The 23,673-nt window shown below is 40.8% G+C and overlaps 2 protein-coding genes across 2 annotated transcripts in view; one reads left to right on the plus strand and one right to left on the minus strand.

Annotated features, from left to right (window-relative positions):
• The window catches only part of LOC143497285 (uncharacterized), a 377,240-nt gene that overhangs the window by 302,215 nt on the left and 51,352 nt on the right, over window positions 1-23,673 (plus strand). The gene's annotated exons all lie outside the window — the stretch shown is intronic.
• On the minus strand, window positions 12,789-22,458 carry LOC143497288 (uncharacterized). Its single transcript, XM_076993179.1, is given in 7 exon segments — window positions 12,789-12,879; window positions 13,818-13,989; window positions 14,091-14,256; window positions 19,371-20,186; window positions 20,259-20,438; window positions 20,604-21,068; window positions 21,573-22,458. Coding segments are annotated over 6 exon segments (2,502 nt in total). The 5' UTR covers window positions 22,423-22,458; the 3' UTR covers window positions 12,789-12,879; window positions 13,818-13,964.

Genomic DNA, 23,673 nt, shown 5'->3' on the forward strand with positions numbered 1-23,673 from the left:
AACAGTTAAAAATAATAATAGTAGTAATAATAATGAAATAATAATAGTAATAAAATAATAATAAATTATATTTATTATAATTGTAAGTGCGGATATATACATACACATATATTATAATATGTATATATATGAGAGATAGATTTATACATTGGTTACATTGGGGAGAACATTCGTTTGGGGTGCAAGAAGTGTAATAAAATAATGAAGGATTTCAGATTTTATGGCGAGTTAAAGGAGTAGATCTCCCACGGTTTATTCAAACCGACTTGTGACAAAAATATGCGACGCGAAATTCGTCGTGTATCTGAAAACTTTATAGTTAAAGGTAAGTTAAATTCAAACCATGTTCCTAAGAACAGTCGGTCCTGTCGTGGAATATAAAGTTAATAACTATGGTGGAACGTTTTCTTTTTATGTTTAGATAACCGAATGTTTTACATCGGACCAAACAAAAGGTAGGCCAAAAGTAACCGGCAATAACCCTGTCTCTAGTGCCTCGTACACTATGATGGTAACACCGGTGCCAGGGTTATTATGACACTCGATCAGAGCAGACCTCTTTTCCTCTTCAGTCAACATAACCAAACGCATATAATTTTTGTTTGGTCCGATGTAAAACATTCATTGTTGTGTGCCAGGCTGTAATTTAGTGATGGGAAGATGATACTTTTTAGTTCAACTTGTGACTTTGATGAGGAAGAATTGCACATTACAAATCTGCATGAGAAAGAAATGTGAGTTACCAGATACGTACAGAGCTGCAAATGATGAATTAATTTATCAATGAATGTATTACTCATTACAATATAAAATAATGTTCTAAGCCCATAACAAGTTGGTGCAGTGCATGAAGTAAGGTCTGGTAATCCATAACATTATTATCAAATCACTCTAAGTCAAAGGTAGTTTGTGTAAATTTAAAAACAGGTCACCTTACTAATACTTCTTTTTTATTCCCATTTTCTTTTGTCTCTCCTCCAACACAGTTCTAAGCAGGTCATAGAGGCACTGGGTGATCATGACTATCTGGAGGAGACTCTGTTTGTAGAAGAACAACTTGATGCAGCAAAGAGGGAGATTGACCATCTGGAGGAAGAAAACCTCAAGAGTGAGCGGTTTCATCTACAACGCTTCCAGTGTGAGCCTAAACTGATCATGTTTTACACTGGATTTAAAGATGATGACACACTAAAAGCTGTGTAAAAGCAGCCTGTACACAGGCTCCATCTCAGATAAAGAAATTACCACAGAGTCTGGCATTCTGAGCCTACTTGAACCAGGAGATGAAGTAATTGTAGATAAAGGGTTTCTTATCAAAGACCTCCTCAGTAACATTTGTGTGAAACTTGTAATTCCTACATTCTTGGGGCCATGTGGGCAGTTTAGTAAAGAAGAAATTACATACATGCAAGAAATTGCTCACTTGAGGATCCATGTTGAGCAATCAGACACATTAAAGAATACCAGATATTTGACGGAGTTCTGCCCCTTTCCCTGTGTGGTTCAGTTAACCAGCTGTGTTTGTGCTCTACTTACCAATTTTCAGGGACCTTTTTTTTTATTATGAGGTAACATATTCAAAGTGTATTATCAAATGTTAACATGCATAGTACAACTATGAAGTATATTTTACAAATTCAGTATTATTTTTATTAGCCATACTGGACTTTGAATTGCTGGTAAATTATTCTTCCACTGACTAACAAACATTCAAACATTTATTCAGCTCAACTTTTATTGATGTACATTTTTTTGTTAATAATGAAATTAATGTAACACATTTTTGCTCATTGTGAACCAATAAAAACAATATACTAATTTTCAAAAATGATTCTCAGTTCATTTTTTATGGTTCTGACATTTTTATGGTCATGACATTCTCTCACTTTTTAAAATCAATTCTTAAAACTGTCATATTACAGAAACATTTATCTATTAACAGTAGTTTTCTTAAGGAACAATGCCAAATTTATGTGTGCTTCCTTCCTTTATAGTCTCCTCATCTGCACAGGCCAGGCAGAAAATATTCAAAGAAGAACATATCCAGTTTAGTTTTCATAGACTCCCATTTCTTGCCATCAGAGTGGATCTGCTCCAGGTGATTGTCTTTGGTACAGTGAACAAAAAGATCACACCACTTCATTCCAGTGATGCCCATCTGCCCCATTACCTGGTAATAGTAGTCATGGTTGCATTTAAGAGCAAAAGTGCCATCTGGGCCTGCAGACAGGTAACTGCACTCAACAAATCTCCAGAAGCCCCTGAAGAAGCCCAGAATTGTCAACCACCTTACGATCAGGTGAGGCACCTAAATGGGGGGGCATGAGGATTTATGATGAAGCCACAAGGTCATGTGTGATTACCTGTTACTTGTTCATACTCTGAAGCTACAATGGGTTCCAACTCTAGGCCCCTTTTCATTGCCAGGGTCTGCACAGGCATTTTCTGTCTTTGCATATTTGTCACTAAGCAGTCAGAGTCTGCAATTCTAGAAACAATCTTTTTGAAAACAGATGAGGTCAGACGCTGGGAGTGGACACTGTGCCAGGTCTTGTTTGTGCTCTGGTCCCTTGTTTCCATCTCCAGTAACTGCATCAGAGAGGTTGACGGTCATGCCACAGTAGTAGTTACTCTCATTTTCATTTAAAGCAGTGGTGTAATTACATGGCTGTGGTGGCAGAGGAAACAGTGGGTGAGGGTCAGTGATTGTAGTGGTGGGCAGCTTGTGGGATTGGTAAGTCAACAGTGATCCACAGGGCAGGTCTCCAAACTCTGTTGCAACTTTATCCACTGGATGTCTGGCTGGTGCTTGAAGTAGCTGGACCATTTGAGACGTGCTTCCAATAGCAGAAAGGTTCTCTGTAAGGTCATGAGCAAACTGATCACTTGGAAGAGGGGCTGGAATGGGGCAATAGAGGTTAGGAATGATACCATCACAGCATCTTTTATATTTCTTCAGAAGTTGAGTTGCTGTGGATGACTTTAATTTTGACACCGTCACTGTATTAACAGGTTTTGGGCTTAAACCTAATGCACGTGGTGGAATGTGCCAAGTCTGTGTCAGTGAGGTGTTACTAACAGTAGGAGGGACAGATTTACAGTCTAGCTTCAAAACATGATTGCAGGATGGTAGCCACGGTGACGAGCTCCTTATCACTTATCAGTGATGTACTTAACACAGTTATACTTAAGTATACTTGACTTATACTGACAAGTATACAGAATAGTTTAAGTATATGTGGCCTTTACTTGTACTTAAACCTTTGATCAATATATACTTAAGAAAAGTATAATTAAGTATTCTTGCCTTATACAGAAGTATACTTGACTTGTAGTTTGGGGTGGAATAGCTTAGAGTAAATAGTACATGGGCGGAAGTGAATCAGATCTTTATGTACACAGAGTTATTAACCAGTACAGAAACAGATAAACAATTGGCTAATTCTATTGACAGTAGTTTTCCAAGGTTTGAGAGGATTTTAACAAGCTTGATTCATATTATAATACATAACATTATACACATGCACACACATATATAAAACATATTTTTGTAAGCTCAAGGCAAAAACCCTGCTTGTGGGCAGCCTGGGAGTGTCACTTTTGGGCGTGTGTTAACGTTGTCCACGTGCTTTGTCTGCGTCCATGGATATCCGTGGCAGTGTTGCCAGGATCGCGGTTTTCACGCCAAATTGGGCTTGTTTGAAACTCCTTCCGCGGGTAAAAATTATGGGGTTGCGAGGTGCGGTTTTTTGGGCTACTTTTGAGTTGGGCCACTGCGGGAGTTACATGTCAACACTAAGAATCAATGTCAATATAATACTTATAATACGGTCGACAATTTACCCACCCAAAAACTAGATTCCAGCATACTTTTCAAAGTATTTAGCACAGGAACATAATAGGTAAATCTCTCTGTTCTGTTCTCATCTCTACCCAAGAATACTTTTTTTGGTTCCGCCCCGGTGCGTCTAGCGATCCCCGATAAGTACGATGGGTCCCCAGGTCTCTGTCAGGGGTTTCTGTTACAATGCTCGTTGTATTTTAGCATGTTGCCTACAGCCTTTCCTTCTGAAGCCGCAAAGATCGCATTCGTCATGTCACTGCTTACTGGGAGAGCCCTCAAGTGGGCTACGGCAGTTGGGGGTACGGCCACTACAGGTCAGACTTATGCTGCATTCGAACTCAGGTTCAAAGAAGTCTTCGACCACTCAGAAACAGGTCGTGACCCAGGAGAACAACTCCTGCGCCTCCGCCAAGGTCGGTCGTCTGCTACAGAACACTCCCTGTAGTTCCGCACCCTCGCCGCAGCCAGCGGCTGGGACGAGAAAGCCCTACTTACCGTGTATCGCCAGAGTTTGTCTGACACGCTCCGAGCTGAACTAGCATGTAAGGACGACAACTTGTCGTTAGACGATTTGATACGCCTGTCTATCAGGCTAGATAATCTGATTCGGTCACGGAGGAGTTCTGCCGTAGCCACCACAGCCCCAGTATCCCCCTCGTCTACCCAGCCTGAACCCATGGAAGTGGGACGCGCTCGCCTGTCACAGACCGAAAGACAACGGCGCGTCCAGGACAGACTCTGCTTATACTGTGGCGAATCAGGTCATTTCAGAGCAAACTGCCCCGCGTTGAGTGGCGGAGCGACCGCTCGAAGGGTGAGTCCTGTTATCTCCCTACCCTACGACATACGTAAGATGACTCTGCCTGTAGAATTAATGTGGGGTGTTTCTGCGCCTGTTGTTGCAGCCCTGGTAGATTCGGGAGCAGCGGGAAATTTTATCGACCATCAGTTCGCGACCCATCTGTCTGTTCCCCTGATTCCGTGTACTACTCCTCTCCATATCAAAGGGATCGACGGCAAACCTGTCGGATCGGGTGCAGTCACCGAACGCACCATTCCGGTCAGCGTGCGAGTGGGTCTGTTACACACTGAGACGGTGTCATTTCACGTCATACACTCCCCAGAACATCCCGTAGTGTTGGGGTTTCCCTGGTTAGCTCAACATAACCCCACCATTTCATGGTCGTCAGGAGAACTGGTTAAATGGAGCAAAAAGTGTCACGAGTGTTGCCTACATACAGCAGTCAGAACGACTAACATTGAAAGCCCTGTCGTCCAGACTACAGTTAGTCTCCCTCCTGCGTATGCTGACTTCTCCGACGTCTTTAGCAAAACTAACGCTGCTACTCTGCCCCCACATCGTCCCTCTGATTGTGCGATTGAGTTGATGCCCGGTGCGATTCCCCCCAGAGGGCGGGCGTACCCGTTATCGATCCCTGAGACAAAGGCCATGAAGGAATACGTGGAAGAGGCGTTACAACTGGGCTACATTCGCCCCTCTGTGTCACCTGCAGCGGCTGGTTTCTTTTTTGTGGAGAAGAAGGACGGTGGGTTACGCCCCTGTATAGACTATCGCGGTCTAAACGCCGTGACGGTAAAAAACTCATATCCTCTCCCCTTGGTGCCTGCTGCAGTGGAGCAGTTACGCCGGGCCACTGTGTTTACTAAGCTCGATTTGCGCAGCGCATACAATCTTGTACGTGTAAAGGAGGGAGACGAATGGAAAACAGCGTTTATCACTTCAAACGGACACTACGAATACCTAGTTATGCCATACGGTTTGGCCAACGCCCCCTCAGTGTTCCAAGCTTTCATGAATGACGTTTTTAGAGAATTGCTGAATCGCTGTGTTATAGTTTATATTGACGACATCCTGATTTATTCAGAAACCCCAGAGGACCACGTCATGCATGTCAGAGAAGCGTTGCAGCTCCTTAGAGAGAATCACTTGTACGCCAAACTGGAGAAATGTGCCTTTCATACTACGGGTGTGCACTTTTTGGGCTATCACATTAGTCGTCAGGGGGTGGCTATGGACACCGGCAAGGTGGGAGCTGTGCGTGATTGGCCACGGCCCCGGTCGGTTAAAGAACTCCAGAGATTTTTGGGTTTTGCAAATTTTTATAGGCGTTTTATTCGCAATTACAGTCTGGTTGCTGCGCCCCTCACGTCTTTGCTAAGGGGGTCTCCGAAAAAGCTGCTGTGGACTCAGGCAGCGGAGGGCGCCTTCTCGCAGTTGAAGCGGAGGTTCAGTTCTGCTCCGATTCTGAAACACCCTGACCCCGCGCTCCCTTTCGTAGTGGAGGTGGATGCTTCGGACACCGGCATAGGGGCCGTTCTGTCGCAACGTCATGGGTCGCCCCCGAAGCTCCACCCCTGTGCCTTCTTCTCACGTAAGCTCTCTGCGGAATTACGATGTGGGCAACAAGGAGTTGTTGGCGGTGAAGGCTGCGTTGGAGGAGTGGCGACATTGGTTGGAGGGGGCGTCGCACCCTTTTTTGATCCTGACCGACCACAAGAACCTCGAGTACATCAAGGCGGCGAAGCGGCTGAACGCGCGACAGGCGAGGTGGGCTCTCTTTTTCACTCGCTTTAACTATGTCATCACTTTCAGGCCAGGATCGAAGAACACCAAGGCAGACGCGCTCTCCCGTCTCTACGAGGGAATAGAGACAATATTATTCAAATATGAATAGATAGAATAGACAGTGGATTATTATTTTAATGCTTTTGAGAATATGACATATGATTTCACTCAGTCTATCATTAGCTGTTGGTGCATCAAGTTACTGGTCTTTGACATTTAACCTGATGGATTTATAAGGTAAAAGATATGCGTTGTGTTCTTTACAAAAAATAAATCCAAAACACAGTTTCAAGTATAAAGAAGAAGAATAGGCTGTATTAAAAATCACAAAACAAAAGGAAACTGACAAGGACATGAAAATTTTAAATTTGTGAATCAAGAATGGATTAAATGTAAAGTGCTTTCAGTTTCTTGAATAGTGCTCCTGAATCCATTTTTCTGTGAAAATATTTTTAAAAATCACAATGTTATTGTCACGTTGAGGACCCCGGCCCCTCCCTTTTGGGCGTGTGTTGACGTAGTCTACGTGCATCGTCTGCGTCTATGGATATCCGTGGTTATGGCATGTCGTGTGAATAATCAGTATCACCTGTGACTTGTCTCGTAATCACGTGGGGCTAATGTGGTTTGTCTATTTAATGTGCGCTCGCGCAGTGTCCTGTGCTCGTCGTTGTCTATGTCCACACGTTGCTGTGAATGTTTATTGTTATCCGTGCGCTATTGCGCAATCTTGTTAAAATAAACCGTGACGTTTGCTGCCATCGAGGGATTCCGTGTCTCATTCCTCGCCACGACCCGTGCGTCACAGAACGACGAGCCGACCAGAGACACCCGAACATGCCAGGCTACAAGCCAAAGCCCAAGAAGGGAAAAAAGCCAAGCAAGCGACACCACCGCTCTTCCTCCTCTCCCCCGCGCCGCGTAACCTTGCCAACGCCAGAACAATTGGAGAGGGACCCGGTGTGCGCCCTCCAGCTGGCCTCAGCCCGGAGGGTAGAGGAGAGTAACCCCGAGCTGGCGGAGATTTTCCGACAGGGCGCGAGGAGAATTTGGAGGGAGCTACACTCCTCTCCATCTCGCTCTCGCTCACCGCCAGGGGTGGACACCGGTGTTTACGGAGCTGTTGAGTCCACCCCGGAGAACGAGTTTGGGGAGGAGGACTCCGAGGAGGAGCAGGACGAGGAGGAGGAGGCATATCCTCCGTCGATAGGCGAAGCCTCCACCGTTGACTACGGTGGGGAAGGGGAGGAGGCCTACCCCCCATCGCTGGACGACGTGTCCACTGTGGACTACGGGGGAGAGGAGGAGGAGTCCGAGGAAGAGGACTACCTCCCTCCGCCTGTAGGTCCCGCTTCCATCGTTGAGGAGGGGGAGGAGGACGACGACGAGGACTACCCGCCGTCGGAGCGCTCCGTATACCCCTCTGACTACGGTGAGGAGGAAGAGGAAGATCGTCCTCTGTCCGTGCACTCAGGCGTCTATTTAATGTGCGCTCGCGCAGTGTCCTGTGCTCGTCGTTGTCTATGTCCACACATTGCTGTGAATGTTTATTGTTATCCGTGCGCTATTGCGCAATCTTGTTAAAATAAACCGTGACGTTTGCTGCCATCGAGGGATTCCGTGTCTCATTCCTCGCCACGACCCGCGCGTCACAGTTATATTACAGCATAGATTCATTACCAGCACAACCTAACTTGCATGCAGCAATTAAAACCTGTATTTTTTTCAACAAATTAATGTAAAAATTGTAGTATTTGACTGTTAAAAAATTTCCATAAAAAAAACAGTGCTTTACGGTAGTGTTAAGTATTTATTTCTGAGAAAAAATGTAAAAATTATTGTTTTCACAGATTAATTTATTTACAGTGAGTTCACATGAAATTAACAGTTGAAACATTTTTTATAATTTACGGATATTTCCTGTCACAATTTTACTGTTTATCTCTGTTAAATATACGGATATTTTTTACAGTGTAGTTATTCCAGAATTCATTTCATTTCAATTGCTATTGTTCTCTTTCCTGTTAGAAATAAAACCTTATTGTTCTGAATTTGTGTGTGGTCCATCTCTCAGATGTCTGTTTTTTACTGTTAACACGATCAATCTTCTCATGTGCAACCTTGTTTACTTAGTCTTTACATATGGCTGAGTATTGGTTCACTACTGCCACCTGGACAAACAAAATTGTTGCGCATGGAGTCGATATGAGCCCACCCCCCACTGTTAGTTCCAAAACTGATACGTTCAAAGATTTTCCCATAATAGTTGACTAGGAAGGCTAGTTCACTTGCAGCTTGCTAGTTTTATTACATGCTAGATATGTAGGCTAAATATGTATGATCAATTACTTAATCATGGCTGTAGATACTTAAACACAAACCATAATTTCATGTTCTGTGTATTTGATAAAGTCATAGCTGTGCTGCATTTAGCTGTGCCTGCATTTAAGGGAATGGCAATACAGTACAACTTACTGCAACATTTATGGTTTAATCACATTACAACATACAACATTGGATGAATTACTTCAATATTGAGTGTCCATGTCAAATAAGATGCATTATCTCCTACCTCTGACTCGTGTTTTCATCAAGAAAATGATTAGCACTTTGCAGAAGTGCTGATTCCTGCATGAGGGTTGTGTGTTTGTGTTTTTGCATCCCCACAGAAACAATGATTCACACAAAGATTCCTGTCAGTCAATTTCATTATTGGAAGATCAATATTACTTTCACTTTTCACTCAAATGTTTACAATTATTGGCAGCTTGAACTAATATGAAAATGTAAGCCATAGCTCAACTGTTTTAGTGAAGTTAATAAATAATGAAGGCGTTTAGATTCAGTTCAATGTTTTTGTGTCAGTAATACAGTATTTGTCTTAAGGCAGCTATCAAGCAAGACATTATACAAAGAGTGTTTGCATGTGCAAAAGAACAGTTCTTTATTGAATGTGAGTAAAGAGCAGTATCCTTAAATGGTTTGCATTGTGTATCCATGCATTGAATGTACTGTACATATAAATCAACATTTTAGACTTTTTGTCAATCAACAATACACCACATACATTGAATGAGATGGTGTTGTTTGGTGGTTCAGACAAAAAAAAAACTAGTTCAGTAAGCGACAAAAGAAAATACATAAGCATTATAGCAATATAATAAAGGTACTAGTAAAATGGTTAAATGCAAATGTTTCCATGTTAATGCACTGAGTAGTCCCTGAATGTGGATGCCCTGCTTCATATGTTGCAGAAACTTTCAAGAGGTCAACATAAAACAACATTGGAGCTGATCTGGTAATTCAGCAATGAAGCAAGAGGGCAGTCTCCTGATCTTCTCCACTGCCCACAACACCTCTGAAGATTTCTGGACAGAGGCCTTCTAGACAAAGATGTGGTTGATCTGCATAAGGGAACATTAAGATCCTCATACATCTCTCAACAGAAGCTTTGATGTCATCCAGAAACTCTGCCTTCTCTGTTCCCCCTCACCTCCTGTCCCTTCTGTAGTCCAGCATCATCCAGCCCATTCTACTGTATAGCTATAGTTAAACACGTGAGAGGTGCGCTTGTGACGTTAAGCACAAACTTTAATTTTAACAGCACAAACGTAGCACAAACGAACGAGACTAGTTTAGAGTGATTTGGTCGTGGGGGGGGGGGGGGGGGGGGGCTAGTGACATCACACGTATGAAAAAGATCCAGTTATAACCTGGGCTAGTGACATCACACGTATGAAAAAGATCCAGTTATAACCTAATATAAAAACCATAAAAGCACAAACATTAAATTTTCACAGCACAAACGAGCACAAACGAATGAGACTAGTTTGGAGCGATTTGGACATGGAGGGGGGGCTGCGTGACGTCACACGTATAAAAAGAATCAGTTTTATTTTAAAAACCATAAAAGCACAAACCTTAATCTCAACAGCACAAACGAGCACAAACGTAGCACAAACGAACGAGACTAGTTTGGAGTGATTTGGTTGTGGAGGGGGGGCTGGTGACATCACGCGTGTGAAAAATAAAACGAATGTAACTTGACAAAGCAAGTGATTGAAGCGTTAATTTTAACAGCACAAACAAGCACAAATGTAGCACAAACGAATGAGACTACTTTCTCTACTAATTTGGAGAAATTTGGGCGTGGAGGGGGGGCTGCGTGACGTCACAGGTCAGAAAATGTATTTTTAAATTACACAAAAGCCTTAATAGCACAAACGAAAATATTTACAACACAAACGGGCACAAACCCGGCACAAACTAACTGCAGTGTTATTTCAGCACTTTGGGTTTGAGGGGGGGGGGGTCAGCTTCACGTAGGTTTCCTGCTTTTCCTTCGGCTTGTTCAGCAAGCTTGTCGGCATCTTTTTCGAGACTGGTGGCCACTTCGTTCAGGACCACCCTCTTTTTTCTTAGTTCCTCAACGTGGTCCTCGGCAGCCTTTCTCTTTTGTTTCTGTGCCTGGCTCTCCTGTTTTCTTCTTTCTTCTTCCAGGTAAAGGCGGGTACTGTGACCTGGCCGAAGCAGCAGCTCCCAGGAGCTCTTTTGTCAGGGGCACATTAAGAACTCCCCCACAGACAGACACATAATCACATATGATTCTCTGAGCCACAATGGCATCCTCCTGCATGTTGTCTTCCTCTACCTCCTTATTGAGAGAAAAGCCACGTTCCATGGTTGATTGGCCGTGGGAAAGAAGCAGAAGCTTCTTACAGAAAGTCCAAAGCTCAGGATAGGACTTGCACAGGTGGCCATGTAGAAAAACATCAAGCCTGGTTTGTATGGTGTGATTTTTGTTTCAATAGTTCCACAAAAGCAAAAGTAAATCCAAGAGCAGAAAGTATATGTTATGAATGCAAAACAGAAAAAAAATATATCAAAAGTATATTTTTTAATATAATTGGTTATTTGAAACTTATTTTTGTTTGCATTTTGACAAGTTTTTGGTTCCATTGTTTTTGTTTTTTTGGATTTTCCCAGTAAGGTCTTTTGCTTCTGGAATCTCTCTTTGCTTCTGCTTCGTTTTTTGCTTCTGACTTTTGGAACACATTTCACATGTGGGAGGGTCTTAGATGAAGGCGTTCCTCTGCAATCTCCATTGGTCACTGATTCCGGACTGACACAGAGCTCTGAGACCGCCTCTGGGACCAAGCCACGCCCACCCCACCAGCTTCCCAGCGTTTTCAAACATAGCGGAACGCCCCCCACTGTTTCACAGTAGCATGTAAACTGAGTTTTACCATTAAAGTTTATACAAAGGTTATAGTTAATTGCTAAATGGTCTGTAGATATTGCAAATGTACACTGTATAATAACTACATTAAGCATGGTGGTTAATATTTAGCACACTTCACCAGCGCGAGCTTTTAAAAATTTTAGTGAACAGGATGCAGGCATGAAAATCTGTCACCTTGCGGCAAAATTCGCCGTTTTGAAGTTTTCATATTTTGCAGTAAAACAAACTCTTATGAAAAATAGGTAGATAGGTAACGGTAAAATAAGAAACAAGATTTTTTTTGTAGTTCTAAATGGTGAACCCTGGTATTTTTACACTCATTTTTGCCGCTGATGTTATTTATTGGTTCATTAAGATGTAATGGTTTTGACTGAGCCATCTGGAATGGCGAAAGCGGCTTCTCGCATTTACGGATCTGGCTCCATATATTGACAAGACAGGTTAATATTTTTCAGCGCGATATTATCATGAGAGGAGACGACAGGGAAGAGCGTGTTTAAAGCTAGCCTTTAAATTATTTTTAATTTAATCGCTGCTGTAGCTTCTGTCACCGTTTTGCTACATTCACAATAGTAGCGATGTAATGTAAATGTAGTTATTATGTACATTTGCAATATCTACAGACCATTTAGCAATTAACTAAAACCTTTGTATAAACTTTAATGGTAAAACTCAGTTTACATGCTACTGTGAAACAGAACCACCGTTCCGCCATGTTTGAAAACGCTGGGAAGCTGGTGGGGTGGGCGTGGCTTGGTCCCAGAGGCGGTCTCAGAGCTCTGTGTCAGTCCGGAATCAGTGACCAATGGAGATTGCAGAGGAACGCCTTCATCTAAGACCCTCCCACACGTGAAATGTGTTCCAAAAGTCAGAAGCAAAAAACGAAGCAGAAGCAAAGAGAGATTCCAGAAGCAAAAGACCTTACTGGGAAAATCCAAAAAAACAAAAACAATGGAACCAAAAACTTGTCAAAATGCAAACGAAAATAAGTTTCAAATAACCAATTATATATAAAAAATATACTTTTGATATATCTTTTTCTGTTTTGCATTCATAACATTTACTTTCTGCTCTTGGATTTACTTTTGCTTTTGTGGAACTATTGAAACAAAAATCACTCCATAGGTTTGCATCGGCTGGAATGACGAGAAGGACTCTGATTTTGCAATGACAAGCATGCTTCAAACTGCTGGATTATCACATCACCTGATAAAAACAAACACACACGCACACACACACACACGTCAAGGTGAGGAAGTTAACCATGAATCAAACAGACAGATGACTGAAAAACCCAAGTTTATATTGCATATGATATTTCATTGTGACCACATACAACAAATTTAATAGCTTCTGTATTGTTAGCTTTTGTATTGTTAAGTACCGGCAGAGACGCCTCCTAACAGCTGGCCTTCCTGCAGAAACTTCTGCACAAGACGTTTCATTCTCTCCTTGGACAAGTCCGGGTCAGAGAACATGTTTCTTGGGTCCAAGGATGCCATTTGCCTCACAATACCATACTTCAACGGGCTCTTCATCTGAAGTTTTTGGACTATTTTTGTAATGCAGTCCACGCAGTCCTGCCTAAACTCTAGCTCTCTGCATTCACTTACAGTGCTCTGATGCCTACTCTGGAGTTCCTGACAGGAGTGGTAGGGTAAAATCTGATTACCACATTATTTTGGCCATGTCCCTGACTTGTGCTTTCCTGATCCTGATTTTGAATCTATATCTAATGACAAAGCCTTTATTTGTGAATTTTCATAGCTTAAAAGTTGTATTTCATGCTACATATGTGGCACAATAAGCCTATACACACGTGGACAAAATTGTTGGTACTCCTTGGTTAATGACAGAAAAACCCACAATGGTAACAGAAATAACTTTAATCTGATAAAAGTAATAATAAATAAAAAATTATATGAAAATGTACAAATGAAAGTCAGACATTGCTTTTAATACTTTAATACCCTGCGGACACCCTGGTTAATGGATAGGCTCTGTAGAAGACACTTGTGGCAACGCATCAGCGCGGCATATTAAAGGCTTTTTAACCTAATAAAGCAGTTTGCCATTGGAAATTATTGGCAAAACTTTAACATCAGCAACATCTGTAGCCAAGTTTGACATTTTTTTCTAACCACCTTTGAAGGAGTTATGGAGTGCATGCAGACCACAACTTCCCACCACGATCAGCTGAGAACCAAATTCCTCTGCATGGTCCTGCTGCAGAAGTTCCAAGAACTTCCAATTGACGTTCGGACCATCCATGGAAATTGACACCAACTTCCTCAGCTGCAGATCCTGGACACAGTCCTGGGGAACAGTTATAATTATTTTCAAAAGCAGACAAGGCTAGCCTAGGCTCAGACAAGACATATTCAATGGCTAACAACCAGAAAACAAAGTTAACTCACTTTGAATCGGTGAAGCAAGTCCTGGGCGGTCGCGTGTCCCAAGAACTGGGAACCAAGAAACCTGGACTGGACACGGTCGTCCTTCCAGACACGGACGTGGATGTCGAGTTGCTTGTTTTTAGTGCTGTGGTTGAGGGTTTCATCAAACATGAGGATGAACTCGCTGCTAGAATTTAATGTCAATGTCAATGTTTATTTTCAAATATGGAAAACCAAAAACAAAACAAATGATAAAACAGATAACAAAACAATTTTACATATTTGAAAAGGAATGGGAAGAAGTATAAAACTTATTTAATCCCACCCTTCTCCAAAGCTTATTACAAAAAATAAAAAAAATATTATTCCCCCCCCCCCTCAATTAATTACATTTCATAAATACTGAAACTACCATTTCATTTAACTCTATGAATATATTTTGTATCATATAACTTTAAACATAAATATACAGTGTATATGCATACACTCATAAGTACAAGCGCATACAGACATATACACAACCCCCCTAAATTCCCATTTATTACAATGTATATACATAAATAATAATCAGGCACACTCAGCCTCCCTATATCTTTTAAAAATATTATTTTTGTACTTTTCTTTAAATTTTTTCATGTTTGGACATTCCTTTAGTTCCATACTCAGAATGTTCCATAATTTTACTCCAACCACCGAAATACAGAACCCTTTACGTGTTGTATGAACATTTCTTCTTTTAAAAATTAACTGTCCCCTTAATTGATAACCCTCTTCCCTTTCAATAAATAGTTTCTGAATATTTGCTGGTAATAATTTGTTTTTTGCTTTAAATGCTATTTCTACTGTTTGCAAATCTACAAGATCTGTAAATTTGAGTAATTTTGACAACAGGAATAGTGAATTGGTATGATCCCTATAGCCAGCCCCATGTATTATCCTTATTGCTTTCTTTTGTAAAATAATTAATGGTTGTATAACAGTTTTATAATTATTGCCCCATATACTTGCACAATTATTTAAGTATGGGAGAACTAAGGAACAGTATAAAATATGAAGTGATTTGTAATTCAAAACTTGTTTTGCTTTATATAATATTGCAATTCCCCTTGATACTTTAGCTTGTACATGTCTAATATGAGATTTCCAGCTTATTTTATCATCAATTATTACACCAAGAAAATTTATTTCAGTTACCCTTTCAATTTGACATCCATCTAAATGAACTTGTAGTTCTAGTTTATCTCCACTGTGCCCAAAAATAATGAACTTTGTTTTACTGACATTTAGTGATAGTTTGTTATTGTCAAACCAATTTTTTATTTTCTTTAACTCTGTATTTATTCTATGCTCCAACAATTTCAAATTATTCCCTGAAAAAAACAGGTTTGTATCATCAGCAAATAAGACACATTTCAAGGACTCTGATACTTTACATAAATCATTAATATACAAAATAAATAACTTGGGTCCCAAAACTGACCCCTGCGGTACACCACAAGTAATGTCCAAACATGAAGAGCAGTGCACACCCATTTTTACAAACTGCTTCCTGTCACTGAGATGACTTTTCACCCATCTCAACACAATTCCCCTGATCCCATAACGCTCAAGCTTTTTATTTAAAATGTTGTGATTTATGGTATCAAATGCTTTCTTTAGGTCTAGGAATACCCCAACTGTATACTGTTTTTGTTCTATTGAGTTAGTAATTTCTTCAATTGAGTCCATTAATGCCAGTGTTGTTGATCGGTTAACTCTAAATCCATACTGACTCTCTGTGATTAATTTGTGTTTATCAATGAATTGGTCTAAACGGTTATTAAAGAGTTTTTCTAAAATTTTGGAGAACTGAGGTAGTAATGAGACTGGTCTATAGTTTGTGAAAAGGTGTTTGTTGCCAGTTTTAAACAAAGGTACCACTTTTGCTATTTTCATTTTATTTGGAAATTTACCGGTTTGAAATGATAAATTAGAAATGTATGTTAAGGGTTTAGAAATTCCCTCGATAACCTTTTTTAGTACGAACATATCAATGTCATCACAATCTGTAGATGTTCTATTTGTGCATTTAAAAACTGTATCAATTACCTCATTCTCAGAAACTGCTGTGAGGAACATTGAGTTCAGATTTCTGTCAATGTAAGGTTCTGTTTGTTCTATAGCAGTTATTGAATCAGAAATTTGTCCTGCAAGCTCTGGTCCAATGTTTACAAAAAAACTGTTTAAACTATCAACTACTTCATTCATATCATAATTATCTTTATTATTAATTGAAAAATACTTTGGGTAATTTACTTGTTTGTGCCCATGTTTTATTACAGTGTTTAATATATTCCATATTCTTTTAACATTATTTTTATTATTTTGTAATATTTTATTATAATATTCTTTTTTAGCTATTCTTAAGATACAAGTTAATTTATTTTTATATTTTTTATATTTATTTTCTGACTCTTTAGTTCTCATTCTTAAAAAACCTCTATATAATGTATTTTTCTTTTTGCATGCATTTTGTAAACCTCTAGTAATCCAGGGATGACCAATGTAATTGGATTTTTTGGTAAATTTCTTTATAGGACAGTTTTTATCATATAACTTTTTAAATATTCTTAAAAATTCCTCGTATGCCACGTTTACATTATTTGATTTATACATATTATCCCAATTTTGTGCTAGTAGATCACTTTTAAATGTATTTAGCATATTTTCTGTTCTCACCCTTCTATATTCTGTTCTGTTAAGTTGATTAATTTTATATACTTGTTCGTATATTATAAATACAGGCAAATGGTCACTGATGTCACTGATTATCAATCCACTTGTTATGTTGCTTGTGATGTCATTTGTAAATATATTATCGATAAGAGTGGCAGAGTGTGAAGTTATTCTAGTTGGTCTGGTGATTTTTGGATACAGATTTATACTACATATAGTGTTAATGAAATCTTCTGTCATTTTATGGTTACTAGGATTGAGCAGGTCGATGTTGAAATCTCCACAAATAAAATATGTTCTATTACTCTTTTGAATAAATATTTCCTCCATCCATTCCTTAAACAGTTCAATACTAGATCCAGGTGTTCGATATATACAGCTAATTATTAGGTTTTTCTTGTTTTCTGTATACATTTCAATTGATATACATTCCAGTAAATCATCAACAACAGTTGACATTGTGTCCAACATTCTAAAGCTTAAATTTTTATCCACATATATTACAACCCCCCCACCTCCTTTGTTGTGTCGATCCCTATGTACAAAATCATATCCTTCAAGCTCAAAATCCACTCCTCTTTCAGTATTAATCCATGATTCTGATATTGCAATGATATTGAATGGTTGTGTGAATTGCTTAAGGTAATCCCTAATACTTGAGAAATTTGCATACAGACTCCTACTGTTAATATGTATAATAGATAATTTCCCGTTTTTGTTCATTTGATTATACTGTTCGTCAGTATAATAGCAACATTTGTTATTGATGGAGTTAAAAAAGTAATTATCTGGATCAATATCATGTTCATTGCTCAGTGAATTGTGATCAGTGTATTGAAAAGTTTGCAGATCCAAGTTATCCAGTTCAGTGATCCTCTGAGCTATATTTTCTCCAGCACCTGTCATGTTATTGTATTATGTTGCAGATTCAGTTACCTTACAATCCAGTTCCATTAATATTTATCCAGTTCCTCAATTCTCTTCACCATCAACACTTTAGCCTCTTCTGGTGTTCCATTCAGCTTGATAAAGATTTTACAGTTTGAAGTCCAAGTATGTTGAATTCTTTTCTGCTTCTTGAGATAACGTGCTTTCTTAGCCATGTCAGCGTTGTACTTTGTCAGGTGCTCATTGATGAAGATGTTTGTCCCCTTTAATTTTCTCCCTTGTTTTAGTAGTGTAATCTTATCCTTTCTGTTAACAAATCTCATGATGACTGCAGGTTTGTCACTGGTATTTTTTCTGGGCAAAGTATGGCAAGCTTCAATCTTGTCACAGTCCAGATCTATTCCTTTAGATTGCAAGAACTTAGCCACTTGGTGTTCTGTGGAATTACCATCCATTATAGGATCACTGTCACTGTCAGCAGTCACTGCCCTAGCGTATGACCAGAGGTAGAATTCACCTCTACCACCAGCTCTTTTTTAAAGAATGGAGGTAGACCGAATGCTGTAACATATCTTGTTTTATCTTTTCCGCAAGTAAATGATTTAACTAAGGCGGAATCAGGGAACATGGCTTTAAACAATGAGTCAATTCCTTCATTTGATCGGTATGACTGGTGACTCGTAACTGTTTTTAGTACCCATATTACCTCAGCCTTCAAAGTACTTGTAGAGCCACATACAGCTTGAATGCTAGGTTGAGCAGATTCTTTTGTTATACTGATAGCCATTGCAGTAGCGCTAGCAGCAGAGCAAAACGTCAATATTGCAGGCTGCTGCTGACGAGCCTTCGCGAAGGCAACATGTTTTACGCTATTCATGTGGGAATCCGCCGCTTTAATCCCCATCGTGCCGAGCTTGAACACTTTGCAGCACACCGAACAGCTTGCCTCGCTGGTATCTGTGACGGCTCTGAGCCACCATGAATATTTTGGGTTTTCCAATCATTTCTGGCTAAATTTACATTTCCCCATCTCTCCGAACAGACGTTAGCATACACACAGTCCGCATGAAAATTTGATCACGCCAGTCCAACAATTACGGGTGCTCGTAAAGGCCGAAATACTTGCGAGCAACACAATTGCTTTGTGCAATTGTATTGTATTGGCTGAGCAATGCATGGCTACCGATTTCCGCCCCCGAAGTTCAACACATGGCTGACGGAATTATTCCTCCCTAAATTTAGCTCTGCAAATTTAAGACATTTTGGTTGAAAATTTAAGACAAAATAAGACTTTTCAAGGCCTTATTTGGCAAAAATGAAATTTAATACCATTTAAGACTTTTTAAGGACCTGCGGCCACCCTGAGCTCATGTGCCCCTGGTGGCACCCCTAGAATCCCCAGAGGTACCAAAACATTTTTTGGGGGGTACGGAGCATATTTGTATATGTGGTCTTTCATATATTCCCCTCTGTATTGTTATCCGGTAACGTTTCTCATGTTCAATTACCAACTACTATCTCTTATGTGCCGATCCACATTTACACTAACAAACTAATCACATTCATAACCAAGCAGGGACACTGATGCCAGTTAGCCTCCTAGCCATGGAGAGTGAAAACATAAGGAAACTAAAATCATTCATGACTGATGAGGAAACGTTCAAACGTCTGTGCTCAGAGTCTCCCACTACTGTTTACCTGTGTGAATGTGTTGATGTTGCTGGAGATGACTCCGCTGAGTAAAACTCTTCCCACACTCTGAGCAGTGATATGGCTTCTCTCCTGTGTGAATGCGATGGTGCAGTTGAAGATTCCTCTGTGTAGTAAAACTCTTCCCACACTCTGAGCAGTGATATGGCTTCTCTCCTGTGTGAATGCGCTGGTGTTCATTGAGATGACTCTGTCTAGTAAAACTCTTCCCACACTCTGAGCAGTGATATGGCTTCTCTCCTGTGTGAATGCGCTGGTGTTCATTGAGATGACTCTGTGTAGTAAAACTCTTCCCACACTCTGAGCAGTGATATGGCTTCTCTCCTGTGTGAATGCGCTGGTGTTCATTGAGATGACTCTGTCTAGTAAAACTCTTCCCACACTCTGAGCAGTGATATGGCTTCTCTCCTGTGTGAATGCGCTGGTGCAGTTGAAGACTCCTCTGTGCAGTAAAACTCTTCCCACACTCTGAGCAGTGATATGGCTTCTCTCCTTTGTGAATGCGCTGGTGTGTTTTGAGATTATTCTGTTGAGTAAAACTCTTCCCACACTCTGAGCAGTGATACGGCTTCTCTCCTGTGTGAATGCGCTGGTGTACGTTGAGATGACTCTGTGTAGTAAAACTCTTCCCACACTCTGAGCAGTGATATGGTTTCTCTCCTGTGTGAATGCGCTGGTGTTGCTGGAGATTTCCCTGTGTAGTAAAACTCTTCCCACACTCTGAGCAGTGATATGGTTTATCTCCTGTGTGAATGCGCTGGTGTTCGTTGAGATGACTCTGTTTAGTAAAACTCTTCCCACACTCTGAGCAGTGATATGGCTTCTCTCTGGTGTGAATGAGCTGGTGCAGTTGAAGACTCCTCTGTGCAGTAAAACTCTTCCCACACTCTGAGCAGTGATATGGCTTCTCTCCTTTGTGAATGCGCTGGTGTGTTTTGAGATTATTCTGTTGAGTAAAACTCTTCCCACACTCTGAGCAGTGATACGGCTTCTCTCCTGTGTGAATGCGCTGGTGTACGTTGAGATGACTCTGTGTAGTAAAACTCTTCCCACACTCTGAGCAGTGATATGGCTTCTCTCTGGTGTGAATGAGCTGGTGCAGTTGAAGACTCCTCTGTGCAGTAAAACTCTTCCCACACTCTGAGCAGTGATATGGCTTCTCTCCGATGTGAATGTGCTGATGTTTTTTGAGACTATTCTGTCTAGTAAAACTCTTCCCACACTCTGAGCAGTGATATGGCTTCTCTCCTGTGTGAATGCGCTGGTGTTCATTGAGATGACTCTGTGTAGTAAAACTCTTCCCACACTCTGAGCAGTGATATGGCTTCTCTCCTGTGTGAATGCGCTGGTGTTCATTGAGATGACTCTGTCTAGTAAAACTCTTCCCACACTCTGAGCAGTGATATGGCTTCTCTCCTGTGTGAATGCGCTGGTGCAGTTGAAGACTCCTCTGTGCAGTAAAACTCTTCCCACACTCTGAGCAGTGATATGGCTTCTCTCCTTTGTGAATGCGCTGGTGTGTTTTGAGATTATTCTGTTGAGTAAAACTCTTCCCACACTCTGAGCAGTGATACGGCTTCTCTCCTGTGTGAATGCGCTGGTGTACGTTGAGATGACTCTGTGTAGTAAAACTCTTCCCACACTCTGAGCAGTGATATGGTTTCTCTCCTGTGTGAATGCGCTGGTGTTGCTGGAGATTTCCCTGTGTAGTAAAACTCTTCCCACACTCTGAGCAGTGACATGGTTTATCTCCTGTGTGAATGCGCTGGTGTTCGTTGAGATGACTCTGTTTAGTAAAACTCTTCCCACACTCTGAGCAGTGATATGGCTTCTCTCTGGTGTGAATGAGCTGGTGCAGTTGAAGACTCCTCTGTGCAGTAAAACTCTTCCCACACTCTGAGCAGTGATATGGCTTCTCTCCTTTGTGAATGCGCTGGTGTGTTTTGAGATTATTCTGTTGAGTAAAACTCTTCCCACACTCTGAGCAGTGATACGGCTTCTCTCCTGTGTGAATGCGCTGGTGTACGTTGAGATGACTCTGTGTAGTAAAACTCTTCCCACACTCTGAGCAGTGATATGGCTTCTCTCTGGTGTGAATGAGCTGGTGCAGTTGAAGACTCCTCTGTGCAGTAAAACTCTTCCCACACTCTGAGCAGTGATATGGCTTCTCTCCGATGTGAATGTGCTGATGTTTTTTGAGACTATTCTGTTGAGTAAAACTATTCCCACACTCTGAGCAGTGATATGGCTTCTCTCCTGTGTGAATGCGCTGGTGTTCATTGAGATGACTCTGTCTAGTAAAACTCTTCCCACACTCTGAGCAGTGATATGGCTTCTCTCCTGTGTGAATGCGCTGGTGCAGTTGAAGACTTCCCTGTGTAGTAAAACTCTTCCCACACTCTGAGCAGTGATATGGCTTCTCTCCTGTGTGAATGCGCTGGTGTTCATTGAGATGACTCTGTCTAGTAAAACTCTTCCCACACTCTGAGCAGTGATATGGCTTCTCTCTGGTGTGAATGAGCTGGTGCAGTTGAAGACTCCTCTGTGCAGTAAAACTCTTCCCACACTCTGAGCAGTGATATGGCTTCTCTCCTGTGTGTATGCGCTGGTGTGTTTTGAGATTATTCTGTTGAGTAAAACTCTTCCCACACTCTGAGCAGTGATATGGTTTCTCTCCTGTGTGAATGCGCTGGTGTTGCTGGAGATTTCCCTGTGTAGTAAAACTCTTCCCACACTCTGAGCAGTGATATGGTTTATCTCCTGTGTGAATGCGCTGGTGTTCGTTGAGATGACTCTGTTTAGTAAAACTCTTCCTACACTCTGAGCAGTGATATGGCTTCTCTCCTGTGTGAATGTGCTGGTGTTGCTGGAGATGACTGTGTTTAGTAAAACTCTTTCCACAATCTAAGCAGTTGTAGCTTTTCTCCTTTTCCATGTTTACTGATTTCAACAGTCTGACATACTCCTCACAGATAAATGTGTTTATGTAGGTAACGTTTACAGCATTGATTCCTAGAGGAAAAAGACATTGCAAATTCATTGTGAGATGAAGATGAAACAATCATGACAAAGAACCATTTGGGCTCTGCATAATGCTAAAGACATTCATGCTAAAGACCATCAGGAGACAGTGCTAGGCTAGTGCTTTGGTCTGTTGAAGCTCCTTATGAGTTCCAGCAGTGTGATTTGATCTTTTTAATTATTGTGCATCAGAGAATTAATCTATGGGCAGCACCAACACATCACAGAAAATTCACCTGTGCACACGATTACTTAATGTGCCTCTTTAGAAAGCGCTCCTGCTAAAAGTGTCCACAAAGGACATTTTTTTGTACGTACGTATTTGTACGTGTAGTGTGATATATTAGTAAGTTGCTGTGCATTTGCTTGAAAGTCACATATGAATGAACAACTATCACATTTTGTATTTGTAAGTCGTGGTTTTCATTTGAAAGTCATGTTATGTTTGCTTGCAAATTGAATATTTGTGGAATATGTTCTGTTTGTTTACAATGTTTGGGCAGCATTATAACTCCATAGCAGAGTTACTGTCGTGATCAGAAGGGTCTATACCTCTGTCTATGTGGGTATAATGAGATTGGGAGATACTGTGTTAAAGGATGTATAACCCAGCCTGTGTGTGTATAATGAGATTGGGAGATACTGTGTTAATATTGTGTTAAAGGAGGTATAACCCAGCCTGTGTGTGTAATGAGATTGGGAGATACTGTGTTAATATTGTGTTAAAGGATGTATAACCCAGCCTGTGTGTGTAATGAGATTGGGAGATACTGTGTTAAAGGATGTATAACCCAGTCTGTGTGGATAATGAGATTGGGAGATACTGTGTTAATACTGTGTTAAAGGATGTATAACCCAGCCTGTGTGTGTAATGAGATTGGGAGATAGTGTGTTAATACTGTGTTAAAGGATGTATAACCCAGCCTGTGTGTGTATAATGAGATTGTGAGATACTGTGATAATACTGTGTTAAAGGATGTATAATCCAGCCTGTGTGTGTAATGAGAATGGGAGATACTGTGTTAATATTGTGTTAAAGGAGGTATAATCCAGCCTGTGTGTGTAATGACACCCAAAACAAACAAGGCTGCATTATGTATTCAAATCCAAAAGGTACAATTGGGCCTACAGGCTACCTGTAGGCTGTGTGTGTGCTTTAAACTGTTGCTTATTTATCTGGATTATACTGAGAAATTTATCAGTCACATGTTTAAAATATAACTCACCTCTTCAGAATATCTCAAATGTATCACTGTTAAGACAACTTCTT

Source organism: Brachyhypopomus gauderio, unplaced genomic scaffold, assembly GCF_052324685.1.
Source record: "Brachyhypopomus gauderio isolate BG-103 unplaced genomic scaffold, BGAUD_0.2 sc105, whole genome shotgun sequence".
Classification (NCBI taxonomy): domain Eukaryota; kingdom Metazoa; phylum Chordata; class Actinopteri; order Gymnotiformes; family Hypopomidae; genus Brachyhypopomus; species Brachyhypopomus gauderio.